Source organism: Dermacentor andersoni, chromosome 5, assembly GCF_023375885.2.
Source record: "Dermacentor andersoni chromosome 5, qqDerAnde1_hic_scaffold, whole genome shotgun sequence".
NCBI classification, from domain to species: domain Eukaryota; kingdom Metazoa; phylum Arthropoda; class Arachnida; order Ixodida; family Ixodidae; genus Dermacentor; species Dermacentor andersoni.
The window spans coordinates 157994464-158021639 of NC_092818.1; the positions used below are offsets into that span (position 1 = coordinate 157994464).

The window sequence follows — 27176 nt, forward strand, 5'->3', positions numbered from 1 at the left end:
ACGCAGACGGCATCCAGGAAGACAAAACGTTTTCTCTCCCTTGCAGTCGAGTGCGTTCTTATCAGCAACAGTAGGTTAACATTCTATAGTTCCTGTCCCACACCCCTGCAAGTTAATCTCCAGCACGCGTGATCAGGACGTGGCTTTAGAATTTTATATACTGTTTAAGCGTTCTGGCTGAAAAACGCCGGCCTCGACGTCTTCGGACGCTGGAAAGATTCGCCGCAAAAAGGGACAAGCGCGTGCGGGACATAGTGCGACCGCCGCTGTCTCGCTCACACGTTCGCTGTCTGTGTCGAAAAATATTAACTACGACACAACTACGGCATACTACGGTATGCTCGTAGTATACGTCTGCTAGTAGTCTTCCCTGCGCTAAATCTAAAATGATTACGGTGCAGATCACGACTATAGGCACAGCCGTAGGGTGGAAGGCAGTTAAAATTAATATTGCGTGGTGGACTCAACACTCCACGGGAGAGAGGGGGGGGGGGGGGTGCAATATTAATGAGGGATCAGAAGAGTCAATAAACCCCTGGCTCGATCAAAATTGAAAGAAGCAGTCCAACAGAAACCATCTCGGCATGACTAGCAGACGTCAATTAATGCGATTAGCATCGAACAATGTGGCGACCATGCCTATACTAACTATAACTAGTACAAGGAGGACAGCCAACTATCAGAAACAAAGGATTAGAAGGATTAGGTTTAAACAATAAGACCACCAGTTGTCATTAGAAAAACTGTAGGCGTGAGTAGACTCTCAAAGAGAGCCTCGCTACAAACAAGCCCTCGAAGAAAAAATGTATGTTGTACGACTATAGCCTAAAAAAAAAAAAAAGTGGTCGCCGGAGAAAGATTATGAAAAAAAAAAAAAAACGGAAAGAGAAAGAAAGCTACTGAAGGACTTGTCATACCGTATACAGACGTAAAAAGGCCAGTTGCAAGAAAATACATCCCTGGTTATAGCGAAAAAGATAAAGCTGTTATACAGTCAGACACCCAAAAACATTAAGTGAGTGCAAGCAGAAATCGCAAGTTGTCATGTAGGCATCCACCGCGAAACCGTAACCAAAGCCTGTATTACGCAATTTATTTACGCATTTCTTCGAAGGAACAGTAACGATGCCTAAACAGTTGGCTGTTGCGAAATATTTGCCTAGCTTTGAATATCCGAACTTACCAGGTAGTTTAGAATAATAATTGAATATTAGGCACTTACTATTCGTATTCGAAAGTTCTAATGTTCGCCCACCCTTAGTTCGCCCACATCGCCATCGATGTTGTCGATTCAAGCATCGCGTTAAATTCGCTATACGATCAACGTCAAATATGTTCCCGTGTGACCGAGGCACAACGACATACCTTCTACTGGTGACGGTGGTGCCCGCACACAGCACGCACGTGTGCACGCCGAGAGATAGTTTAAGACCCCCAGATACGCTTCTTCGGAGCACGGTCGCCCGCAACGTCCAGCCATCAAAGCTGTCTTTTAAGACGGAAGATCCCAAATATATTGGTGAAGCGTGTTCAGCCTGTTTTTCTTTCTCCACGTTGGATTTGCGCTAATCGACGAACACGCTTGGGCAGTTGTAGCGCAAACGCTGCCACGGCGATCGAACGAGTAAAGAAGTGGCCACTAAACCGTTTAGAAAAAGAAATGCATCCATGGAACTGTGTGTGAGCGACATGGAGGAAGGAAAAGGGTTAGAAGCGAGCGTCGTGTGACACTTTTGAAACATAACCATGAAAAACGTAAGGGAAAGGCTCGTGGGAAAAAATGTGCCCGCACCACGTGATAAGCAAGCGGTGATTTCTAGCCGCCGAGCGCACGTGTAGTATGGAGGAGACTTGAGCGAAGAGAGGGGCGTCGAGGACCGGTCATAACGAAGGCGTCACCACGCGCTACCACGAACCAAGAAACGCCTTGAAAATAAATCCGGCAACACGGAGGGCCTACTTCCAAAGAAAAAGCAGACTGGTCCCGCAGAGAAGGAGGAGCAGAATAGATCAGAGGGTCCTTTTTTCCTTTCTCCGTGGCGAGCGAGTTTCAGCGCCGAGTTTGTGCCAGGCAGACCTGTGGCTCTGCCTCTGCAGGGCGGTCATCTCGCTCAGCCGGCCAGTCTGTCGCCCAGCGCGCTCCTGATGCCCGCGTACGTGGACGGGACGAGCGCGGCGCACAGGTTCGGCGCCCTGGGTTCGCAGGTGGCCACACACCTGTTCCTGCTGCTGCACCAAAGTGTACGCCGCGCGGGCGGCCACGACCAGCTGAGTCGGAGGCTCGGCTGCTACGCACCCACTCGCGACCACCGTGAGAGCGGAACCGAGGAGGCGGCACTCAGTCTCGCCTGGCAGGTACTTTACATTTGCACCAAGTCTTTTATTTATTTATTTATTTTTTACACTGCGCCTACGAAGAGTTACCGTCTGCGCTGATAGCAGTCGATACGATGCTTCGAATCGCACCCGCGACCTAACGACACAGTCACCCCGGCAAGTCCCGATACAAAGATGCATCGCGCTGAATGCTACGTTCCGCTATGGCTAGGGATAACAGCTAAGCGATACAACGCACAACTTGGCTCTGCAGCGTTGAAAGATAACCGCAAAAACATATTGTTTCCTGCAAAAATTACTACAGGGAACTCTAGCGCTAGTGTGTGCGGGAGCTCCAAGTATGGCGGTTCAGCGAACATGGGAATGATGGGTACTGCATAGATTTTGACGTCAGAGGGCGTTGCGAATTTTGCAGACGGATACTTGTCAATAAAATGTTGCGTTCTTGCAATGTGCCAATTAGCAATGATCATGCATGTGCGGAGAAACTGTTGCCTTCATGCATTTAGAAAAGGATTCTTGCTTCGGAAATTTGCAGAGAAAAAGAAAAGCAACAAATAGAGCAAAAGCAACGCCTGAATCGAGGAGCACGATAATTAGACAAATCCGTGTAGCGTTTATCACTACCATGGCTCAAAGTTCGCAGCGCAAGAGCTCTTTTGTAGGAAACTCTATGCTCGAAAGTGCTACGTCATACAGCCCTGGCGGTTTACCCCACGTGACCGCGACGCGCAGGCGTACAGGTCGAGCGCGCCCGACGACACCCGTCTCGAGGGCCTGGAGCAGTTCTCGGGCGACCAGCTCTTCTTCGTCGCCTTCGCGTTCCTGCACTGCACTTCCTCCGAGGGGGTGCACGCCGAGTCGCAGCTCGTCAACTCCGCCGTGCGCAACGTGGACGGATTCGCGAGCAGCTTCAACTGCGCCCACGGGGCCCCCATGAACCCGGAGGCAAAGTGCAGCTACTTCTAAAGGGGCCGCGTCGGCGCGTCTACGCATACGCCTACGCGCCGAGGCCGCCTTCGTGCAGCACATTTTATTTTATTCTTTAGGTCTGTGACTATACTTCCCCCACACATACGGGTGCTATCGCGTGTTATCGAACGGTTCGGTTCACCCACGTACGATGCGCGAATAACGGAAGACACCTGCGGCGAAGTCGTGAATCGGACACTCTGTAACGACGCGGAACGTTTGCGTGTGGTTTAGTGCCCGCGCCATCGCAATACGCCAACATAACGAAGCGAAAGAGCTTCTGCAACAGCGATTCTGCATGATTCTCGTCTGCATTTGTCTCGTGTGGTACTGTATAGTACAGCGCAAGCAGGAACACGTATACACACGAAGACGCAAGTACACACACACGGCGCTATTTGTTTTCTGTCCCGTGTTCTTGCTTGTGCTGGAATACCGCACACGTTTTCATGCCAACATGCCTAAATCTCAACTCCTGCCTGTTTTTCAATAAGCGCCGCGTTGTCGTTTCCTCATTGTCTTCAACAAGATTGTTTTATATTCAAAGACAATGCTCTGGCGGGATGTTGCTTGCCTTTATATAGGCTAACTGCTTACATAATCTGATTGAATGCGGGCAAGATAGCTCATCATTTTGGGTAGCTCATCTACGCGAGAACAAGGTGCAAGAGAGACGCACTGACGTACACATGGAGGAACGTGGTGTCTATAGATTGCCTTCAGGTTGGATTGCTTTAGTTAACTACAAGTTAGAGCGTCAAACCCTAACACCCAGTTGCGACCCCATAGCGTTGTTTTGTAACATCTACCAATGGTTCTGTGCGTACCCAGTTTCGACAACGACAGCCTTTCGCGCCATCCGGAATACATTGCGCAATCTAAGCACGTTAAGAGGCCAGAAACAAGCGCATAAAGTCAGGAAGGAAACGAGGGGTCAGAAAGAGAGGGAGATAATTCTGGCATAACGCCCTTCGGATAGCCTTGGTTAATGTTACACCGCAAAAGACTGGATCGAAACCGCAATATATGACGCGACCATGTTTATCCTCGTCGCTTTACGTGCTTACCATTTTTGCTAAACGAGAGACTCGTTCAGAACAGGAGGTGCAGAAGGCACTGAAAAAGTCCCGCTTTCGTCTCGGCACGCGAGACGCACAATCGATGTGCGTGTCCAGTTAGTAAACGCAACCATATATCCTCCTAGCTAAAGGCGAGTATACCCGGTATACAACATGCGTGCTGCTTCTTTACGTGGGCTATATTGTTGCGTAACATATAGTCGATGGCACAGAGTTGACAGAATGGTGCCGCTTTCTATTCAAATCGTTGTCAACCGTGACGGCTCTACGAAACGGCACTCGGCCCTCGCACCGACCCGCGATGACGCGAAATTGCTGTGCTGTTGCTTGAGATGAGGTGTGTGGACGTATGCGGTGTCTGGCTCACTCGCGCCTGATTGAAAAGTGCACTCGGCCCTGTATTGAAAAAAAAAAAGAAAAACTGCACAGAATAAGCTCGCTAGCGCTTGCCACCAATTTTAGCATTGTCTATAATATAGCTTACGCAACGAGCTTGCCTACCTAAAATAATTTTATCATTGCTGTAAGGTGCGCATTGCTAAGCCATAGCAACGTATGTGTGACCGGGTTAGTCTTCTTATTTTCATTTTTATTGGTTTTTTATTATTTAAGAAGGGGAGTATTCAAGTGTGTAATAGCTGAAAACGCTCAACTGCCTGATGACCGGTCGACTGAATGCGAAACCTCACTTTTTCCGGAGGTGGGACGGCGTAACGTCACAGCTCTATACTGGGGGTAAAGTCATTCGTACGTCAGCATTACTGGGAGGAGGGGGAAGAAAACGCGTAATGAAAAGGAAGATGAAAGAAAGGGTAGAAAACAAACTGATGACCATTCAACCAGAACCACAATGCATACTATTCATGTGAACGCAGACCAACCCCGCAGGCCGACGCATTAGGCCACAATCGCACGTATATTTCTATCGTGCCAACTCCAACCAGCTTGTTTGGTTACAATGAATCGGTGAGCCTATACCTAACTGCTGCAGAACATTGCAGGAAAAAACTCGCATGTGTGATCGCGAGCCACTTGAATTGTAATGATAAAGTATTCAGCGTCTTATCGAAGTGTGTAACCAGTTAGGTTTAAATGTTCACTCACATTCGAAAAAAAAAAAAACAAGAAACATATGCAATGAAAAGAAAAACGCCTAATCCTATACAAATAATCACGAACATCACTTGCTAATATGCGCAGCTCTCAGCGAACGATGCGACTTGTCTTCACGATGACAAAGCCTCTAGCGCAGACCAGCAAGTCGTCACAATGCGATCTGTCAAGAGGCAAAGGAGTGACATGCTACGAAACAACTCGCATACAGTTAATACTAACTCACGTCACTGTGATTGAACGTCGTTGGCGCGAAGCATTACTAATTGTCGGCAGCTTTACCAAGGCCTCGTGCAAGCCACCATGGCGTTTCTGGTCATGAGTCGGTCAACATTTTGTAACGACTCTCCCAATTTTCTATTCTTACTGCATTTCGTCATACGGGAACAGAACCCTTACGATGTGCGGCACCGCATAAACCTTGCAGTTCTTCTTTCATGCTTTTTTTTTAAGACGAAGCTTTCTTTTCGAACCCACCCCAACTTTCCTGACCGTGGCTGCTAGGTGCTGCTGGACGCTGCTGCTTTCTCGCCGAATAGCTCACACGTACGTGATGATAGTACCGGACAGCTCGGTCCCCCCAACACAGCAGTCCGACGCTCTAACGATAACGCCACAGTCACACGTTTACTTCTATCGCACCAACTCCAACCAGCTGTTTGAGATCGCCGTGTGTTTCACATTGCGCAGCAAGATTGCGCGAGAGCATACGCGCGCACGTCAGTTTCCATTATAGACCAAATACGCAAGAATGAAGCGGGAAAATTTATAGCGTTTGGCTGAGCATTTCGCAAAAGCTTCGCTGCACATAGTCCAAGATGTGCATTGAATCTGCGTAATGCGTTTCTTTTTTTAACCATGAGAGGACCTTGACGCAGACCGTATACATCTCACGAGACTTGCGGCCACCATGCTAGCCGTTCCCATTCCTCGTATTTGAGGAACTTCGACGTTCATTTCTCGCGATAACGTTCGAAGCGGAAAGCGAGAGAGACAGCCGCTTCGTCCTCACGAGCCCAAGTCGGAAGCCGGGGCGGGTATGCGGAGTAGGCGGCGAGGAACAGACGGGCTAAGAGCACGATAGGTGACCCGCCTTATCTATCAACAGTGCCCGACCGCGCCTGGCACCGGAGTTATCGAAACGGACAGCGGTGGAAAAAAAGGGGGGGGGGGGGGACGTGTCGTAACGACCTTGGCTTCTTATCCCACTGTTAAACGACGCACATTCAACTCAACCCGCGCGGTGAGGCTCATTCCAGCACGTTACAAAAGGTCCCGCTCTGCGTATATGCTTCGCTCAGCCATGAACATGAACTTCCTATAACGTCTGTGAAGAACGGCCAGCTGCAGTGCAAGTTTGCCACCCAGTTGCGACTGTGGAAGCAACATCTCGGGAGCATCGCCGCTGTTAAGAGTGGCGAGCTGCAAGGCAAAATTGCCACCCAATTACGACTGGGGGACAAGACGCGCATCCCCCACTCTCCGTCGCTGCAGCTAGGCTGCGTTCGAAGAAGCGGGCTTTGTGCTGAAAGCCGCCTCCACCCACCAGCCCCATCGCCGTTGTGACGAAACGGGTTCGACGGACGAACTATTGTGCCCGAGGTCCCCAGCGCGGACCTGATTTGATACGCGTGAGCGAGCGGCCGCGGGAAAGCTGTCTTTTCGCGCTTCTCACAGGACGAAGATGAGCAGGACAACGAGTTACTCAGAATGGCTCCGAGCTTCCCGGAACGGCGCCCCTCCGACGGCTCTTCGACCAGACCTTCGCCCCTGTGTGTTTGCGTGTGTGTGGGCGTAAACGATACTGCGGAACGGCGCCCCTCTGTCGTCGGCTCCAGACATTGGAATGTGTGTGCCTTTGTGTGCGTAAACTGTTCTTCGGGGCGGCGGCGAATTTACAATGAGTAAACGAACGCTCGCGTCACCTTGTCGCGGGAGGCGGCTAGTTTTGCGATGACGAAACGAACATTCGCTGCCTTGTATCGCCGGAGGACCGAGTGTTTAAAAACGGCTGTTGGGCGGAGGCTCGACACACTTCTCTCGTGCAGTCAGGTTGGACTGACACACTTTCTCTTGAGCAGTCATGTTGGACTGACACTCTTTTTCTTAAGCAGTCATGTTAGACTGAATTAAATTCTGTAAATAAACCCATTTTCCTCGTTCTCGATGAGAAGCAGTTCTTCCCTTCATCAACGTCCTCAGCGTGGATAAGTTGGACGACGGCATGGGCCAGCTACCTTCTAATTCATGGCTGACTCCAATCTTGACAACGGATCACGAGCGATGGGATTGAGCCCCCAATCCTGACACGTCCCAATGGATATGTTACAATAAAACAAATTGGCAGTAACAGCACGTGCCATCACCCATCTGTTTGCGGCTGCGCCGTTATTGCGGCATCTATCTACTCCCCCCTCCCCCCCCCCCCCTCCGCCACCCCCGAGCCATCCCCTGCCAATGGGAGCGTTCCCGCTCCCATTGGCATGTACGGGTATACAGCAGAAGCACGTCTCCATTGATGGGCGACATTTGGCTGGGCGGAGCACATGTGCCGAGCGTGGCCTACTGGAACGCACTGCAAAGAACGCTTCACACAACCGTGGCTCTTCTACTCGCGAATCAAGCTGCGCGCGTTCGCGGAAACTCGGAACAACTTCCAGTCGGCACTAGCCGGACCAAAAATACACCGCGGTTCTAACACATGAAGACTAATTAATGCCCAACAATAATGGTCGTAAATGCAAGAATGTATTGTTGAGATATGGGATTGGCTTTACTTGGCGCTATTTCCGGCGCAGTTACAGTTTACGGTTACTTATAGTTCAGTGATTTTTCGCGTGTTGGCGCCGCTGTGAAGTCTCGGATCCGTTTGTACCACGGGCACTTCATGTTACAACTGATATTAAGCGCGACTGTATAACTCGCCAGTGACCAGTCTTCGTAATAGCCGGCTGCATTTATAACGGTGATGCGGACCAAGCATCACCACACCAATGCGTACGTCTCTCCGTTCCAGTGATCACCATTCACAAGGGCCTCGCGTCCGCCAACTCTACAAGCGCACATCATTAAGGAATAGGAAGGCGCAGTAGGGATTTGAAAGCAGACGTGGGCAGCTGACATTCCGTCTTCCGACGCACCCCGTCTCGCGACATGGCATATCCGTAGCTGCGTACCTTGTCAAGCGCTGTAAGCCGAAATAGTCCGAACAGATGCTCAGCGAAAGAAAGACAAGCACGGCATACAAAATTTACGTTTTTCTCCTTGATTTCTTCGCGTCTCATACATGCCTGCCAGCCATTAAAGGAACAGTCGCTTCTCTCTCTCTCTCTCTCTCTCTCTCTCTCTCTCTATCTATCTATCTATCTATCTATCTATCTATCTATCTATCCTTATCTTTATTGAGATAAAATAAACAGAGGAGTTGCTGTCGCCGTATGCTGGTGGCAACGTATAACCCTTTCCACTTGGTTGGCGGATATCGGTGATACACAGGTTTGATATGCACGAATGAGTCAATTGCATAATATGCAGTATAGAGTCAACATTTGTTACAAATTTCAGCGTTTTAAAAGAATCGGTGAAGTGCTTTCATTGTTTTGTGATGCACTTTTGATGGTCATGGGCCTAACACCTTGGCAAGTGAAAAACTGCTGTTATGAGACAATTAAAAGCAGCAGCAGTTCAAGGCTCTGTCTGTGTGTATATATATATATATAGACATGTGCTTGGGACGGTCCAGTGGTAGGTGGTATACATTATCGTCGTCGTGGTCGCACGAACATTGACAAGACACGCCTAATTTGAAATAGGAAGTGTTTTGTGTATGCTGTTCCGAGGTGGAGAAAATGTAAGAGGGTGTCGACGCGTCGTGGAAGCTATAGGACTAGATGGATGTGGGTCAACTGCATATAAGATTGATTCATTTGTGTTCGCTGCGAACAGCCGCTTGCAAGACACTACCGTGCTCTTGCAAGCAGCGAGTAATATGTATACGCAGTACCCGTGGAAGTTCAAAAAGAGGTTCGCAGGAGCATGGTCGAACAAGGAATGTCTAGAGCTGGAGACATTTCAGAGAAGGCGACTAGTCTTCGTCAGGGCTTCCATATTAGGCACCCTTACGGAGACATTGACACTAGCCCGATATAACCCTTGTTCGGCCCCTGCTGATCAATTTATAGAAGTACCTTAATTGGAAGTTCAGTTTGACTTTAAAACTTGGTAATAAAGAGCTCCGCACTCTATTATTTCGTCAATGCAAGCGTTTAAGCAGGAAATAGTGCAGGCGCAATGATCGTTTAAGGATGTGCGCTTCGTGCGCCGTAAATGTGTATCCGGATACAAAACTATCTATAGAGCCTAATCTAGATGAAACTGCTGTCCCGAAAGGATCAACGCGAAATTCGCCGACCTTTATTGAACTCCTATAGAATAGGCCCACGAAATCCGGCACAGCTTGCAACCGTACTCCGTGATCGGTCGCAGTCACGGCTAGTACGGCCTCCGAGATGCTGAAAAGGCTACGCAGCCCGCAAAGGAACAGCAGAGTGGCGCGAAACATTGGAATGACGAAGAATTTGTCGACAAGACTCGACACGCGTACGTTACGTTATAACAACACCATTCTTATTAGAGCAAAACTTGACGACACACGTCTTCAGCACTTTGCCATTACAACGTTTCTCCACGCGCACAGGATCTGCAAAGAATGCGGATATATGCCAACCCCCAAAGGCCCGCAAAAAACGCTAGATCGTCGGCGCAGGCCAGGAGGAAACGCGCCCGGGCGGGGCGCAGTTCTCTTACAAATAGACTGCACGGTTCAAGGCGCGCCTCCTCCGCGTGCGCGAAAGGACCGTCAAATGGCATCTCCGAAATTTCCACGCGCTCGGTGTGTTTGGCCGTGCGTACGTGACCTATTCCCTTCCGCGTACCGAATCCCGGTCTCTCTGCACGTATATACACACTCCAATATACACAACGGACCGAAGCTCTCGTTTCGTGGCGCGAAAGGCGGAGTCGCGAGACACGACGTGACTCAGCCTCACGTCACTAAAACTGGCTGTACAAACATGCGACATCCGAAACGACTCGGCTTCACTCGTGCTACCCGCTTATCGGCTTCAATTTGCAAAACTGTCCCAGGTACCGCGCTGGAACTGATGTCACCACGCACGATACAGACGGGAAAGCGGCATTGAGTGCTGCTGTAACGAACGCGGGAATGTCTCCGGTATTGGAAGCTGAGTACCGGTGTGCTTTCGTATGAAGCGTCTGTATATAGTTCCGTTTCATTATGCAAAAACACCTATTTGTACAGCGAATCGCGTCGTTATGCCGTCTGTGGCCGGATGCTTTTTTTTTTTTCGACGCGAGGCGTTGCGTAAGTTTTGCTTTGCTTTCGACGTGTCCTTCGCCGGCATTTCCCTTTCCCTTGCTTTACTCCACTCAAATCGGATCATGATCACTATATATATATATATATATCTGCTGCATGACAAGAAGTTTCTCTTGGAGGTCTCCAGTTTCCCCTGACCTGCGTCAACCAAGCCCACATATTGCCTACTTTTCCTCCCTACATCTCCTTTGACGCCCAGGACTGTTTTCCTGCCCACGGAATATGTGCTGTTGTTCAAATAGAACACCGTTTACCCCTTGCACGCATAAAGTGACGTGCCCAATTCTTCAACTAAAGCATCCTTTGCCCACCTTCACTCTGCCACCTCTTGTTCGCTGAGGATTCGTTCTAGGCGGTATTTCTTAACCTTCCGTTGCGCGCCGCCACGATTTTTGACCAGCTTCCGCTGCTAAGCAAGGGGAAGCGGACCAATCGCAGACTCCTGCGCCACCCTCCTCATCCGGTTATCTACTTTCACTGTGCTAGCTCGGACCTACTGAAACCCTCTCCACTTGTGCGCGCTCCTCGCTTCTTGCCAGCTAACGAGATAATAAAAACCCTGCAAGGTGCGCAGTGTTATTCGCTTCCAAACCAATCTCAAAGTGACCTCCTACAAACGAGGAGACCGTTTGACTTAGCGCTTCAAATAACGCTGCGGGTGGTCATGCTTGCGTCGGCGGTCACGTAAATTTGACGTCATGGAGATAGGCATAAAGTCAGAATGGAACAGTTTTACGTTATACGGTCTATGTTTTACTTTATCATTAACATTCTTTCTTTTTTTAATTACAGGACACCACCACCCCTTTCAACTGCTGATGGAGTGTGGGTTCCTATGGCAACCGGTTAGACCATGTTTGGCTATCTTCCTCAGCTACCTCGCTGGCCTGTGCCATATATATATATATATATATATATATATATATAATCTTAGCTAGCTTTTGGCTACGTTTACAAATTTCGTAACTATAGTTTTTTTTTTTTTTTAAAGTTTGGGACTGGCTACACTGCGCACGAACACCTGGTACGCGCGCAGCGCGTTCACAGACGCTGCTCTTCACCGACTCGATGCCGGAAAGTGCGCTTCAGTCAGTGACCCGGCTTCCTCCCAGCGCCAAAGTGCGTCATTTATGTGCGCACGCTCTTCCAAGCATCCCTGTGAATGCATCACCCTACTGGTCGTAAAACCAAGATCGAATCGCGCGCTGACGTCAATACCGCCATAAGGCAAGCGACCGCACACGACGACGACGCGTCGCCGAGCTTTTTCGTTCGCATCCTCACCAGGCTCGCGGAAGTCTATAGCGCGTCTGCTTCTCGTCGCCAGTGGCCCTTCTAGGTATTGGCCAACTTCGGTGGCTCAGTGGCCAAGGTGTTATGCTGCAGATCACGAGGTCGCGGGTTCGTTTCGATGGAAGCAAAAAAAAAAAAAGGAAAAGATGGCGTACTTAGCTGTAGGTGCGCGTTAAAGAAAGGCAGTCAAAACTGATCCGCAGCCCTGCAGTACTGCGTCTCTCATATGCCCAGTGTTGCTTTGAGACAATAAATAAATAAATAAATAAATATATTTATTTATTTCTCCTTTTATCTTCTCCTTTTGTCGAACTTTCCAAGTCTACGTCCGCTCAACGTTCACATGACGGAGGCGCGGGCTCCGGGAAGGTGAATGTCCATGCCAGTTTAACGGAGTTCAGATACACTGCAGTATGCCCTTAGCGCGCCCAAGAAACAGCAACGTCACCGGCACTACACAGGCGTGCGCAGAACCCAAACTATAGCATCGGGTGCGTTCGAGCGCAGGATGCATGCAATATAACGACCACTAAATGCATGGGTCCACTGTATACTTCTAAATCTTCCTATTGCGTTACAGTCTCGACTCTGATGACGAAGCGAAATTACTGAGAAAAAAAAGGAAAATAAATCGGATGCGCGCCACATTATGTCGTGCTTGCAACGCTGCCCGTTATTTACTTAACTGCTTTGATCGGAATCCACTCGTCGCAGCTTTAGTGAGCGCTGTAATGGCGCACGGGTTATGACGTTCCGCCGCACTGCAACAAGGTCAAAGGTTCGCGTCCCGGCTGCGGTACCGCGAAAGCGGACGTGGTGGTGAAATATCAGTACAGAATGACGAGCTATAGCTGATCAAAACGAGTGCGGAGCACGCCTCTACAATGTCTTCATGCATATACGGGGCGTCTCAACTATCATGCACCATGATTTAAAGATATGCAAATGCCATGTAGACGAAAGCCGGACAGAACCAAGGCAATGTTGCTTGCCGTCGCTTGGAGATAACGAGATTATTTATTGCATTCCGCCTAATTACATTAGCCTTAATTAATCGACCAACTTCTCAAATAGTATAATTAGATGAAAAACGCCAATGATAAAATTGTAGAGCAACATGAAAAACTCCCGGTACAGCTTTCTGTTACTCAATACATGCTGCATAAAGGTGTTTTTCCGAGTGTGAAAGAAGCTTGCGAATACACGCAAAATTGCCGCGCGAGGCACTTTGCGTGTATTCGTGGGTTCCTTTCACGCTTGGAAAAACACTTGTGTAGCACGTACTGAGGGAATTTTTTGGTAGGTTTCTGGAATGGTATTTAAACAGTCCACATCGACTTAGTATTTGCCTTTAGTGTTCCTCTGATACAGGTACACGTAGATAGCAAAGTGAAACCAAGAAATACGTAGAAAAGAAAGTAAAAGCACTCAACAATAAAGAACGGACGCGGAGTGGCTGCGCGGTACAAGAAACAAACATAGAAGGCAGATGTTGACATTTCGGAACTGTAGTGCCGTCATGTCTGTTTAGCATATAAGACTAGCAGCACTTTCAAGGTATCAGTCCCCAAAATCAGCTCAAAAGTGCACCAGCGTTTAGTTGAGGTCGTAAATTACCAGAGGGATCGTTTCGCGAAACTTAAGTGGAGAGCCAATGCATCTCGTAGCACTTCCTAAGAAGGGATACATTTGACATCCCTGTAGTAGTTTGTAACGATCTTTACTGAAACGCCAGTGTACTTTTGAGACCTTTTGAGGACTGATATCTCGAAAGTCCTGTCATTGTTAGGATTCCTGCGAAGTAGACATGGTGGTGCCAGTCTTAGAATTTATGATAAGCAAAAATATCGTCTCTACTCCTCGGCTTAAATTTCCAAACTTCAACATGCGTCCAAGGTGAATGACTAAAAAGTTCATTAAACCTGCACAAGCTACTCTAGCACTGATTAGAGTTAATTGATATTCTGTGCTGTGAACGACTGTGATTGCGTGCATGTACTCTCTCTCTCTTTCTCTCTCTTTTTCTTCTTCTTCTTCTTATCTAACATCCCCTCAGTGTAGGGTATCAAATCGGACTTTCTGTTCTGGCTCCCCTTCTTGCCTTTCTCATTTCTTTCGTCTCTTTTTTATACATCGTAACATTAACAAACTTGGTCCTGACCAATTGACTGACTGATTGGCACACTCGAGATATGATCACCCGAGCAGGCCATTGTTTTATAACTACCCTTTGATCACTTGCGTAAGTTATAAAAAGGCATGACTGTCAGTCGGGTCAATAGACTCAATAACTTTTTTCAGATACGCATAATTCTTTGTTCGTGCCGTGTGTCCAGAAATATTACCTATCACACTTTTAATTTACCTGCTATACACAGGGTTTATGGGGAACGTCAGTTTATAACTACTGGAGCCATAGTTTGGAACAACATACTCCCGGATATGAAACTATCCCAGAAATATTAATTCTTTATTGAAACACCACTACATGGGCTTAGTTTTATTATCATGACATTAATGAATATAACTTGTCAGTGTGCCGCTGCTTCTTGGAAAACTTCTCGGCTGCATTTCATTGTTGTACCTTTCTTCTTCTTCAGAATGTATATTATTGTACGACGCTGTTTCTAACACTTATGTCTCTTTTGCCATTGTATCCGTAGTAACACTGCCATGCTTATATAGGATCCCTACGGGTCCAAAGAGTGTTTGTACTTCCTGTATGATCTCTTTCGAAAAGCGAACAAATAAAGACATTGGCTAAAAGAAGATAATGTTAAACTAGACAGGGCAGAAAGAGAACGGGACACTGTCACAGCTTTGCTTCCCGCACATGTTTCGCTATATGCCAAGACATTAAAGAGAGATAATTTAATGACAAGAAGAAAGAAAAGATAGCTCAACCTGATGTCTATTCCTCCAGCCAGCTACACTGTTCTGGGGAAAGGGGAAGAGGGAAATTAACAAGATGAGTGACGACGATGGATAGAGGAAAGTGACAAATCAGACAATGGGCAGGTCTATTCGTAGCCTAAAGTACAGGACCTGAACATAAGGAAAGAAAACAAATGTAAGGTCCCGATGGCCTCAAAACTATATTTACAATCGCATCATGGGGCGAAATAAAATGTCCTCTGACAACGGTTGGCCGTCGAGACAGGCAAGAGCATAAATCATTTTCTTGCTTTTTCATGTACTAACGGCAGATACCTAGCACATATTTTGCAGATTCGTGCACATGGAACAGCTCTCAGTCTGGAGTGTGTCTGGACTCAATGCGTCGTACACCGACGTAGAAATGCCACTCCCAGCATAGGCATGCATAGGTGCGCGCCGGGAGTCGACGGCGTGCTTTTTACAATGCGCATTCAGGTGAAGACGAATGACACTCGACACAGCGGGACATTTTCTTTTCACAATTACCAGCCCTAGCGGGAGAAACTATTTGCCATTTTCTTGTAAAGCAGCCGCGTAGTTCTCAAGCTACCGTAGTGATTGAGCGCGATGATGGCTTGACAAGTTCGTTGGGAGACAATGAGCTGATGCATCCCACTCCCGTTTCGCGCTCCGCGGTCGTTAAAGCGCATTCCAAGAGGGGGGAGGGGGGCAGGGGGGGGGAGAGTCTGCGACTAGCATTTAACCTCACTGCGAGCACATGTCAGGAGCATTCAACGACTTGCCCCCGCGCTTGCGCGAAACGCTGGTTTCGCACGAAGCGCTGGGCGTTTCTCTTCTCCAGTTTTGAAAAAAACGCCAGCCGTCACAGCAAGAGTTCACTAATATATTCAATTTTATTCGACATAAAACGTACAATGCAACTACAAGAACTGTTCAATCCACCGTTTAATTGACAAAGTGATAGATTGTCAGGTTGTATCCGTTCAGATATATATTAAAAACAAGAAAAAGAGGACTAAACTATACTGTGCGTTTTCCAATCGCTTAAACGCGTACTCCATGGCCGACTAACATAGTGGAGCATGCCATGCTTATAAAGTAAGTCCGTCCGTCCGTCCGTCCATCCATCATCCATCCATTCATCCATCCATCTGCAGTCATTATTGACTGCCTTTGTGTTGCAGAAGCTCTGGCAGCGCTGCCGTGATTCAGCCGTGGTCATTCCACGAGATAGCGGAGGAAAATTGCGGTAGACAATACAAAGCACCAGCAAGCATACAGGCGTGCACACACACACACACACACACACACACACACACACACACACACACACACACACACACACACACACACACACACACACACACACACACACACACGCACACACACACACACACACACACACACACACGCTCACGCACGCTCACACACACACACATATATATCATGCACACGCACCCACTCTCGCGGGAGAGCGGCGTTCGTCAACCACCGTCACACGCGCAATGATCGTACCGCGACTTACAAGGAAGCGATGAATCACATCCAGAAGATTGCGCCTGGCGCAGTGATAGAGTGCCACGTAATCGCGAGCGTATACAGCACGCCGCGCCTGTTACTGCACGGTCGTAACGCCGAGATGGCCCTGATGAGAAACGAACTGAAGGCAGGCCGGAAAACGAGGCGGTCGTGCGCCGAGTCCCGACGATATCAAGGCCGCTGTTCGGAGTCGCGCCTGAGAAGTGCGCACACACGCCTCGAAGCACGGCGACACACAGAACCCCACCGCGCTGACCAGGTGAACAACGTAACCGGCTTTTCGCACGTGTTGAGAGTCCACAATCGCCAAATACGGCGGCAACCTGAAGCTCCAACCACATGCATGGAGCCCTGTGCCGCGCGTCACGCGTAATATAACGAGACATCCGTTTAGGTTTAGATAAAGAGATTGCAGGGATGAAGGCTATTTTCTGCAGCCCTTTAGGGCGCAATTCTCAGCGCCTTGGGGTAAGGGAGGAGGACATAGAGAGGAAACAAGAGAAAGAAGGTCGTCGCAGTCGCAGCACCTCCCATACGTAGCTGACACTGGCAAGGAGGCAGTGCACATACAGCTTAGAAACTAGTCACTTGTCCTTCAAGAGTCTAAGTAGTTGCTTGAAGACGCAATTGTGGTGCCGGCCGGGGAACAGAAGCTGCGATGCCGAGACCGCAGTAAGGCCCAGGTGTGGTAATGATGTTGGATGGAGAAGTCCTCTTTTCATAGTAGGTGGGCGGAAGCACAGCAGGCCCTCAAGCGTGCCTGTACCGCACATTAACAGGGCAAGAAAGGGTTCTAAAAATGCATGTACCAACAGCAAGTTCTGTTGATCGGGTTAGGTTTTTCGGTGAAACACACAGCAATGAATCTAACCAAATGACACTGGGCCTATATAACTTCCCATAAACCGATGTCTGGCAAGATTTTTCGGCGGTAGCTGGAGCGGTGCAGGCGCACCAATCGAGAGATAGCTATCCGGTTATATTGCACCATGTGGAGTACCACCGAACAGCCGAACCGTCAGGCCACGAGCCACACAACGCCGGCTTGACGCCTCTTGAGAAACGCTCCACATGGTTCAGGCTCGAGGCCTTTGCACAGCCTAATTTCTGTAATGCGTCAAATTCGCGCCATGTATCTCGATGTTGCCACAGAGGTGAGGCATCTTCCCAGTATACAGCCAATCTCTACTAAGCGATATCCACGCTGTAGGCAGCACCCGATTCGACTAAATGCATTTGCTTCGGATGCGAACGAGAAGCGGTTCTTCAATCATGCGGAATTCCAAAGCTCTATTTCTCTCTTTCGAAATAACCGAAGTCCAACAGTCTCGGATGAGAACAGCAGTTTACGATAGGTAGCGAGGCACTTGAGAATACATCTACTTAGGGCAGGTAGTGACCGCGGATCCGGATCATGCGAATAAAATAATCAGAATAAGAATGGGCCGGGGTGCGTTTGGCAGGTATTCTCAGATCATGAAGAGCAGGTTGCCATTATCCCTCAAGAGAAAAGTGTATAACAGCTGTGTCTTATCAGTACTCACCTACGGGGCGGAAACCTGGAGGCTTACGAAAAGGGTACTACTTAAATTGAGGACGATGCAACGAGCTATGGAAAGAACAAACGCGATTGGGTGAGGGAACAAACGCGATTTAATGACATCTTAGTTGAAATGGGCATGGGCAGAACATGTAATGAGGAGGGAAGATAACCGATGGCCATTAAGGGTTACGGACTGGATTCCAAGAGAAGGGAAGCGTAGGAGGGGGCGGCAGAAAGTTGAGCGGACGGATGAGAAGAAGTTTGCAGGGACAACATGGCCACAATTAGCACATGACTGGGGTAGTTGGACTGGGTAGCACAGCTTATTCCTTCATTTTTAAACTCTAACATGACGGCCATGAGCATAGTGAATGAAAGCCGATCAGTAGCAATTTTCAAAAAAAAGATACATGCTTATCTAATGGCGCTTCAAACATGACATTTTTTTTTTCTTTTTCTCTTCCGTGTAAGACTTCCTTATATTGTATACTTTCTTCCAGAACTGTATTGTGCCTCAAAATTCAGCCATGAAAATTTCTTGTCGATAAGCTGTTCATATCAATTATGTTCTAGTTCACTTATTAAAACTACGGCTTAGTTCTTTTTTTTCTCTTCTGCATTAATGTATTACATGACGTATTAGTGTTACATTATGTGTCATTATGTAGTATTATATTTATGTATTACAGGCTGAGTGTACTGCAATAATTTTGTTTTTCTTTTCTTTTTTTTTTCTTTTTTACTACATTGATGTATTAGATAGTGACTCGCTGAGTGTTGTGCAATATCGTGGTCTGGGCGGGGACTGGCGCACTGTCAGGCATTCAGTTGCCTTTTCGCCACCTCTTCCCAATGTACCACTGGATATGTATGCTGAACTAATGATGAAATAAACCATTCATTCATTCATTCATTCAATAAGGTATGGGAGAGGCCTTTGCCCTGCAGTGGGCGAAGCCAGGCTGATGATGAATCTCAGCATGCCAGCAAAACCGAAAGCCTGCCAACGAGAAACACAAGCACTCGCTTCTTTGCAACGTACGCTAAAGAGTAATGAAACTCGCAAAACGAGGCGCACTGATAAGGAAAGCTGTTTTTAGCGATAAGTTTTCTTACAAAGCGAACATCGTATATGATGACAATAAAAACAATTGTACGCATCGCACTTGTGTCCATAGCATTTCTTCACGAAAGCGAGAGAGATAATTTATGCAGGAATTCCACTGGAGTCAAGTATGCGTATACGCATTGTGCCACTTGCTCATATCCACGCATACGACGCGACGTATGTTGTTTGCCGCGATTGACAGAGCAATAGACCGTTCATTAAATGCTTGCTTTATGGGCCTTGTAATCTGTTTTGGCTCTTTGTATCCGACCAGTATAAACCCTTATCAACCCTTATCGGTCATTTTCTACGTTGTCGGATTCGATCGAACTCTAATCGACCCTTATCAACCCTTATCGGTCGTTATCAACCTTATAGGACTCGATCCGACCATTATCAACCTTATCGGTCTTTATAAGAATGGTTCCAACACTTATAAGGCCTTATCGCTCTTTCGCACCTTATCCATCCGCGTCGAACTATTATCAACTACGATCAGACCCATATAACTCCTCATCATTCCTCATCCTTATGAACTCATTGACTGTTTACATGTCTGTGTTGCGCGACAACGTAGACAACGCGGCACAACACATTCATATGGTTAATATATTCTCCTTCGGCAAGCATAGTGTTGAGCCCTACTGGATGACGGGTAGGGATAAACACCCACGCTTGCAGAAGGTGCATCTAGTGAATAAGACACTCGGCGTCTGAGCGTGGGGTCGCAGGTTTGAAACTCACCACCGCCAACGTTTCATTATTTCTTTTTTGCGAATTTTCTCATTCCGAATTTATTCTTTTACGCGTGAGCGTATATCCCCATACTTTGAGTATTCGTGATGCAGGTGTATGAAGCCCGGCAATAAAAGCAGGCACAGCGCCAAGAATGAGGTCAGCGGCGCAGCTATCATGGCGGGTGATAGATGACATAGATAAGAAGAAGCGAGCGGCACTGCAGATGACGTCATCAGCACAGCTGGTGCGGCGGGGGGAGGATGGCTTTATTTAAAAGAAACAACTCGCTCGATTGGTTTGTTGTGCAGATAGAGCTTCACTGATGTAGTATCAATGTTCTTTCTTCTAGATCGAGAAGCAACGTACTTCGTTCTTTTTCCGAATTTATTGTTAATTTGCTTTCAATAAACCAGTTGATTACCTTTGTAAACTCAGACATTATGATGGGTTGCAGCGCTGACAGACTATCTCCTGTCAATATTATGGCCGTATCATCCGCGTACATAAACGTTTTAGAATACAGAAGAGTTTTGGGGAAATAATTTATGTACAGTGAAGAACTCCTTCACGGTATCCTCACCTGTCCCGAACTTGTCAGTTGTATCATGTATTGCATTCCGCGCAAGATCACCAGATAACATAGACCTTTACATGTCCCTGCTTGTCCTCACCAACACTCAAGCGTCAAGAGAATATGGAGTCTTTATAACGGTTGCATTGATGAGCTCAATATTTTTCCTAACTCGCCGTCATTATTCTTTTCTGAGCTTTGCGCTGGTGTTTCACAGTTCTAGAGATAGTTCAACTGTCTTTCTCCTTCTTATTCTTTGATATTTACCTTGCGCTTTGTTTTGTGTACACTCCTCCTTTCGTGGTTGTTCTTTTTATTCGTTGTGTACACTTTTCTTTATGAACACTCTCTTTATGTACAAGCTTTCCTTCTTTTTATTCATTGCTTTTTTTTCAGTATTTTTTTATGTAAGCGTGCACCAACACTCAGACTTTAGGGTTGTTTCTGGGAACGGTAAATAAATGATTGATTCATCATCACCATTATTATTATTATTATTATTATTATTATTATTATTTTTATTATTAGTAAACAAATAATGCTGGTACACATCAAAATTTTAACCATGCAACGCCGTCACGCATCGCAGCCCTTCCTTTTAAAACACGGACTGAATCGTGTCATAACATAATTTAATAATGACTGACAAAAATGACAGTGAAACCCCCTCTGCAACAACGCGGGCTTTCCCACGAGCTTTTATTGCATGACATAACACATATCCGCTATCACTCGCTTATACGATAAACATGAACTTAAACACTATATAAGCAGCCCAGATGCCGAACGCCCACCGCGGAGAGCTCGCGTTTCATTTACGTAAGTACAACAAGTTGCAACGATTTTATTACGCAAGCACGGGACCGACTAGCTGGCTAGCGCTCATCGCGCACCTTTAGATAATGCGCGGGCGAAAAGCACCGACGGCACAAAGGCCTTACATAAGACGGGGTCGAGGGCCCGCGAGACGCCAGGACGAACGCGTATGGCGATGCTTTGAGCAATGCTCATCCACGCGGGGGGTACAGCGAAATTAAACTCAATTCATTCCAATTCTTCATTTTCCTTTCAAGCGAACGAAACGAGCAGCCGCAAGAATTGGCAGTCTCGCCCGAAGGCTAATCACGGAAAGCGACAGCAAGGTTTCGCTTTGCGCCGTAGCTCCTCGAACCGGTGTTCCAGCAATTCACGGAGGCGACGTACGAGTATGTGGCGCGACGCATCACGCGAGACAACTGCTGCATGCGCCGCAGAAACAGCGCACTGGCAGATATGGCAGGCGTCACAAAACTATAGGGCGATGAGGAATGATGGCAGCGGCTGTTAAAGGCGCAGATTTACGGGCGTCGCAACTTGATGTTGCACAAAATGAGAAGGGACGCAATACCGTCGCCATTTGTCAATGCCCAGTGAAAGGATTAAGAGGTGCTTGAAGGCTGCGCTGCGAGGCCGGCGACGACGAGACCGAAGGTAAAGCCCGGCCGTCGAAACGACGCGGAGAGAGGCCCTTTCATTGGGGTAAACGAGGCAGAAGCAGAAGAGCAAGGGCTCAAGCGTCTCGGCCGCGCCGCACACGGAACAGGACAACACGCCCCCCCCCCCCCCCCCCCCCCCAACTCTGCCTCCAAACACCACCTTAGGTTCCTGGAGGATATAGCGGGCTGGTGGCTAGCCTGATCTGTACAGGCACCGCCTGCCAGAGCAGTCGGCCATGGGTCCTGCGACTGTGATGACCTTGTCTCCTTTCTTTCCTCTTTCGTGTTCCCCTCCCCGTCTTCAGGGCGCTGAGCCGTGTTCCCAAACAGGCAGCAGAAAATAGAAGCTCTTCCACAATCTCTCTCTCTCTCTCTCTTATTAGATTTAGAGTTAGGATTACATTATTATAATACTCTAATACTTATTAGTATTACATTTATTACATTTAGCTTGACGCTGACTGTCCGCTCAGTTCAGACCAGCGTGTACGCACCACGCTGCGGGCGCGGCTGCTCAGTCGGAACGCCAACGTGTACTACGCTAACGCCGGCAGCGACAGGCGCAACCCCGCCATGGCTTCTCCGCAGGAGCCGATTGAGCGGATCGCGGCGGTGGCTTTCCACACGCGAGCCGCGCATGCGCCGTCGGTACCGTGACTAGAGCGCGAAATATGGCGGCTTCATGCCCGCATAATTAATGCCGCAATAAAAGCAACTGTAGACTTAGCAGCTTGACGAGGTGGTTGTCCCCCGCGCCATGTGACAGCTACGGACAGCTGGCACGTACAGAACAAACGGAGCGCAATACACGTGCCTGACAACCACTTAAGCGGACTGTAACAGGACCTGCATGAATAGACAATGGCGTGTAACAACGCAATACGCGTTGACGGATAAGAAGATAAATTTGGCAAAGACGGGAGCATTATAATTCCACAGGTGAATCAGTGCTGGGCCCATGTCGCACGAATTTAGCAGAAATGTAGTTTTAGCTGAGATTTCCGTTCACGAAGCAAATCACGAACGTTGATTCGGATGGACAAAAGCTCGCTTGAAGGCATTTTTTAATTTTTTTTATATCTTTTTGCACTCCCGCCTGCACACGCAAGGAAAACGCGTCAACCAGCAGCATTAACAAAAATAAGTATTTTTTTTATTTATTAGCATGTCTGGAACATCTTAAGAATTTGTTATTGGACCTCAACTTTAAGGTTTCTTAATATGCGCCAAGTGTTTTAGTAATAGGAGTGTACGAGTCTGCTGCGGCGCTCTACAGCATGTCGTCATGTAACCGTACAGCTCTGTTCGTTCATTGTTCTTAGAGTAAAGAAATGCATTAAGCAAAATCCTCAAGTTGCTTTCTCTTATACAAACGAGAAGAAAGGGGGTTAACCGAGGGGCCCGATTTTTATTAGTCATATCATGCTGTTACACAAGGAATTTCAACCTGAAATAGTCATGCCACACGTCCTGTATTCCTGCAAGGAGAGGGTTGACTAGTCTAAACGCGGTCGCGTCGGTTTGGGTCAGCTCCTCGACCAACGTCGCGTCAAGTTATTGAAACGAAACTAACGTCTCAACTCTCTCTTTCTCCCCACACTTCAGCCAAGTTCACTCCGCAACTACACCTCAAAGCTGGCTACCAGCCCCAGACATGCTGGCATTCATTCATTCATTCATTCATTCATTCATTCATTCATTCATTCATTCATTCATTCACTGCTTCCAGCCGCAGAACTTGATGAAAGGACAAAATAAAACCTAGTCAGAACGTAAGAGAGTAAACGAAACGGCACATAAAGCATACAGTGCGAAATGCGCGCACTTTAAAGCACCGACTGCTGTCTCGCTGATTGACAAAGACGCGCCTCCGAACAAACGGCGACTAAGCCCCGGGCGGTGATATGGGCGACCCTCAGATGAACGACCTGTCGGAGGCTGGCGGCGGCTTTCTTTCGCCGTCACAGGCAACTAATGCAACCGGGCCGAGTGTGGACTTGAAGTGCATCCAACGGCCCCGGCCGCGCGTGCAATCGCTCACACCGGCCACCTGCTCGCTGACAGGTGATAAGAAACCGCTCAATCTCCGAGGCTTTGAACAATCAAATGCAGATGTTTCGAACACGTGTATGCACGCGGACCGACAAACAATGCTTTCTTCCAATTCCTGGGTTCCCCACGTTCGACACTCATTCGATGGACATTATAGTCCGAACTCTCCTCTATACATATTCACATTATGCGTACATGCTTGCGTTATTCCTGTGCTCTAATCGTTTCTCTCTCTCTCTATCTCTCTCTCTCTCTGTATATGCTTCGTGATCTGCAGACTGGCTCTGTTAATGCTTGGCCATTTTGTTATAGACTTTCAACAGTGTTCTGTATTTTCATCATCTTTCTTCACTATTGTCGTTGTTGCTGTTGTTGTCCGCATAGGTCTGATTTTGGTATATCCGTCCCTACCTGTGGCCCGAGTGTTGTGGTCTGAGCGTTACGCAAGGGCGGCAGAGCTCACGCTTCTTAAAATTTCGACAGCAAGCACGCCGAGTCGTGGCGCGGGCAATCGCACCCGGACAATTTCGGATCTCGGACACTGGTTGGCCCGTGACGATCGATATCGAAGATGTCCCGGCGGATGTTAATCGCGTCCCTCGCATTTTTTTACTTCTAGTGCTCGTTATTACAGTCCGTGTACTCCCGTCGACCGTGGTGGCAGGCTTCATTGCAAGTTGCCCATAGCGCGCCCAAACGGAACTCGCATATATGCGCGTGTTCCGAAGTGCCGCTTAGCGTGACGTCGGTGCAGCCGCTACTGGCTTTCCGGTTCTCTCGCCACACGGCAGTGCATGCGTGAGTGAACGGAGGCTACAGCACGTGCGCAACAGTGGCGGCCGTCGCGTTGGAAGCAAGACTCGTGGCTCCGGCCCTGAATGCAGCTCCGCGCCGGCGACGGCCACGTGGGTTTCAGTGAAGCGAAACGCGTTTTACGAAAGCCGAGCCTCGAACAACAAAGCCGTCCGCACTGCGGCGCCGAAAAAAAAAAAAAAAAAAAAAAAAAAAAAAAACCAGAGAACCGCTAACTCGGGAGCCTCGGCGGGCGGCCCGTAACCTGCCGCTGCGAAGCTCCCTGTCCCTGCCGACTTGCGTAACCCGATTTAAGGCACCGATAGCGGTGCTCGCACATAATTATACTGCTTAGCGAGTCGGCCCGTGGCGTGTGAAGCTAAGTGCGCTCTTCAAATGGCTTGTTCGCACTGAAAGAGAAGAAAGGAAACCGAGGGCCTGATTTTTTATTAGTGATGTCATAAGAAGCCAACAAACAAGGACACCAAGGAGAGCATATGGGAAACTACATGTACTTATTATTTGAATTAAAGAAATGATAAATTAATGGAAATGAAAGTGGATGAAAAAACTGGCCGCAGGTGGGGCACGAACCCACGTCTTCGCATTACGCGTGCGATGCTCGTACCAACTGAGCTACCGCGGCAATTTTTTCCCACTCACTTTCTGGGGTATTTAAGTTTGTTTACTGTCCTAGAAAGGTTGGCCGCCCTATATACACAATGCCTCATGACCTCGAACGTACCGGAATCTTGGAAGAACGCTAACATAATCCTAATCCATAAGAAAGGGGACGCGAAAGACTTGAAAAATTATAGACCGATCAGCTTACTGTCCGTTGCCTACAAAGTATTTACTAAGGTAAACGCAAATAGAATCAGGAATACCTTAGACTTCTGTCAACCAAAGGACCAGGCAGGATTCCGTAAAGGCTACTCAACAATAGACCATATTCACACTATCAATCAGGTGATAGAGAAATGTGCGGAATATAACCAACCCTTATATATAGCCTTCATTGATTACGAAAAAGCACTTGATTCAGTCGAAACCTCAGCAGTCATGAAGGCACTACGAAATCAGGGTGTAGATGAGCCATATGTAAAGATACTGGAAGCTATCTATAGCGGTTCCACAGCCACCGTAATCCTCCACAAAGAAAGCAACAAAATCCCAATAAAGAAAGGCGTCAGACAGGGAGATACGATATCTCCAATGCTGTTCACAGCATGTTTACAGGAGGTATTCAGAGACCTGGAGTGGGAAGAATTGGGGATAAAAGTTGATGGAGAATACCTTAGCAACTTGCGATTCGCTGATGATTTTGCCTTGCTTAGTAACTCAGGAGACCAATTGCAATGCATGCTCACTGACCTGGAGAGGCAAAGCAGAAGGGCGGGTCTGAAAATTAATCTACAGAAAACTAAAGTAATGTTTAACAGTCTCGCAAGAGAACAGCAGTTTACGATAGGCAGCGAGGTACTGGAAGTGGTAAGGGAATACATCTACTTAGGGCAGGTAGTGACCACGGATCCGGATCATGAGTCTGAAATAAGCAGAAGAATAAGAATGGGCTGGGGTGCGTTTGGCAGGCATTCTCAAATCATGAACAGCAGGTTGCCACTATCCCTCAAGAGGGAAGTGTATAACAGCTGTGTCTTACCAGTACTCACCTACGGGGCAGAAACCTGGAGGCTTACTAAAAGGGTTCTGCTGAAATTGAGGACGACGCAACGAGCCATGGAAAGAAGAATGATAGGTGTAACGTTAAGGGATAAGAAAAGAGCAGATTGGGTGTGGGAACAAACGCGGGTAAATGACATCTTAGTTGAAATCAAGAAAAAGAAATGGGCATGGGCCGGACATGTAATGAGGAGGGAAGATAACCGATGGTCATTAAGGGTTACGGACTGGATTCCAAGGGAAGGGAAGCGTAGTAGGGGGCGGCAGAAAGTTAGGTGGGCGGATGACATTAAGACGTTTGCAGGGACAACATGGCCACAATTAGTACATGACCGGGGTAGTAATGTAATGAGGACATGTAATGAGGAGGGAAGGTAACCGATGGTCATTAAGGGTTACGGACTGGATTCCAAGGGAAGGGAAGCGTAGTAGGGGGCGGCAGAAAGTTAGGTGGGCGGATGACATTAAGACGTTTGCAGGGACAACATGGCCACAATTAGTACATGACCGGGTAGCCGAAAAGGGCCTGTCCACATCCGCCAATCGGTTCCAGAACGATTTCTGCCGCCATGCCACCGAAATGGC

At 47.9% G+C, this 27176-nt stretch overlaps 2 protein-coding genes and 1 non-coding gene across 3 annotated transcripts in view; 1 reads left to right on the forward strand and 2 right to left on the reverse strand.

Moving 5' to 3' along the window:
• The window catches only part of Sik3 (Salt-inducible kinase 3), a 122740-nt gene that overhangs the window by 84273 nt on the left and 11291 nt on the right, over positions 1-27176 (reverse strand). The window lies entirely within an intron of this gene.
• On the forward strand, positions 151-3781 carry LOC129385118 (neprilysin-11-like). The gene is made up of 2 exons (XM_055071182.2): positions 151-2355; positions 3073-3781. Exons 1-2 carry the CDS (start codon positions 2146-2148, stop codon positions 3304-3306), a joined length of 444 nt encoding a protein of 147 aa, XP_054927157.2. The 5' UTR covers positions 151-2145; the 3' UTR covers positions 3307-3781.
• Positions 25482-25554, reverse strand: TRNAT-CGU (transfer RNA threonine (anticodon CGU)). The gene has a single exon. It is a non-coding gene; the product is annotated as a tRNA-Thr (tRNA).

What these genes read in the sequence shown, in the direction of transcription:
- LOC129385118 (XM_055071182.2), top strand. Translation starts at nt 2,146, where the DNA reads ATGCCCGCGTACGTGGACGGGACGAGCGCGGCGCACAGGTTCGGCGCC. An exon ending in CACTCAGTCTCGCCTGGCAG is followed by an intron (nt 2,356 to 3,072) that starts GTACTTTACATT and finishes CGCGACGCGCAG; the next exon opens with GCGTACAGGTCGAGCGCGCC.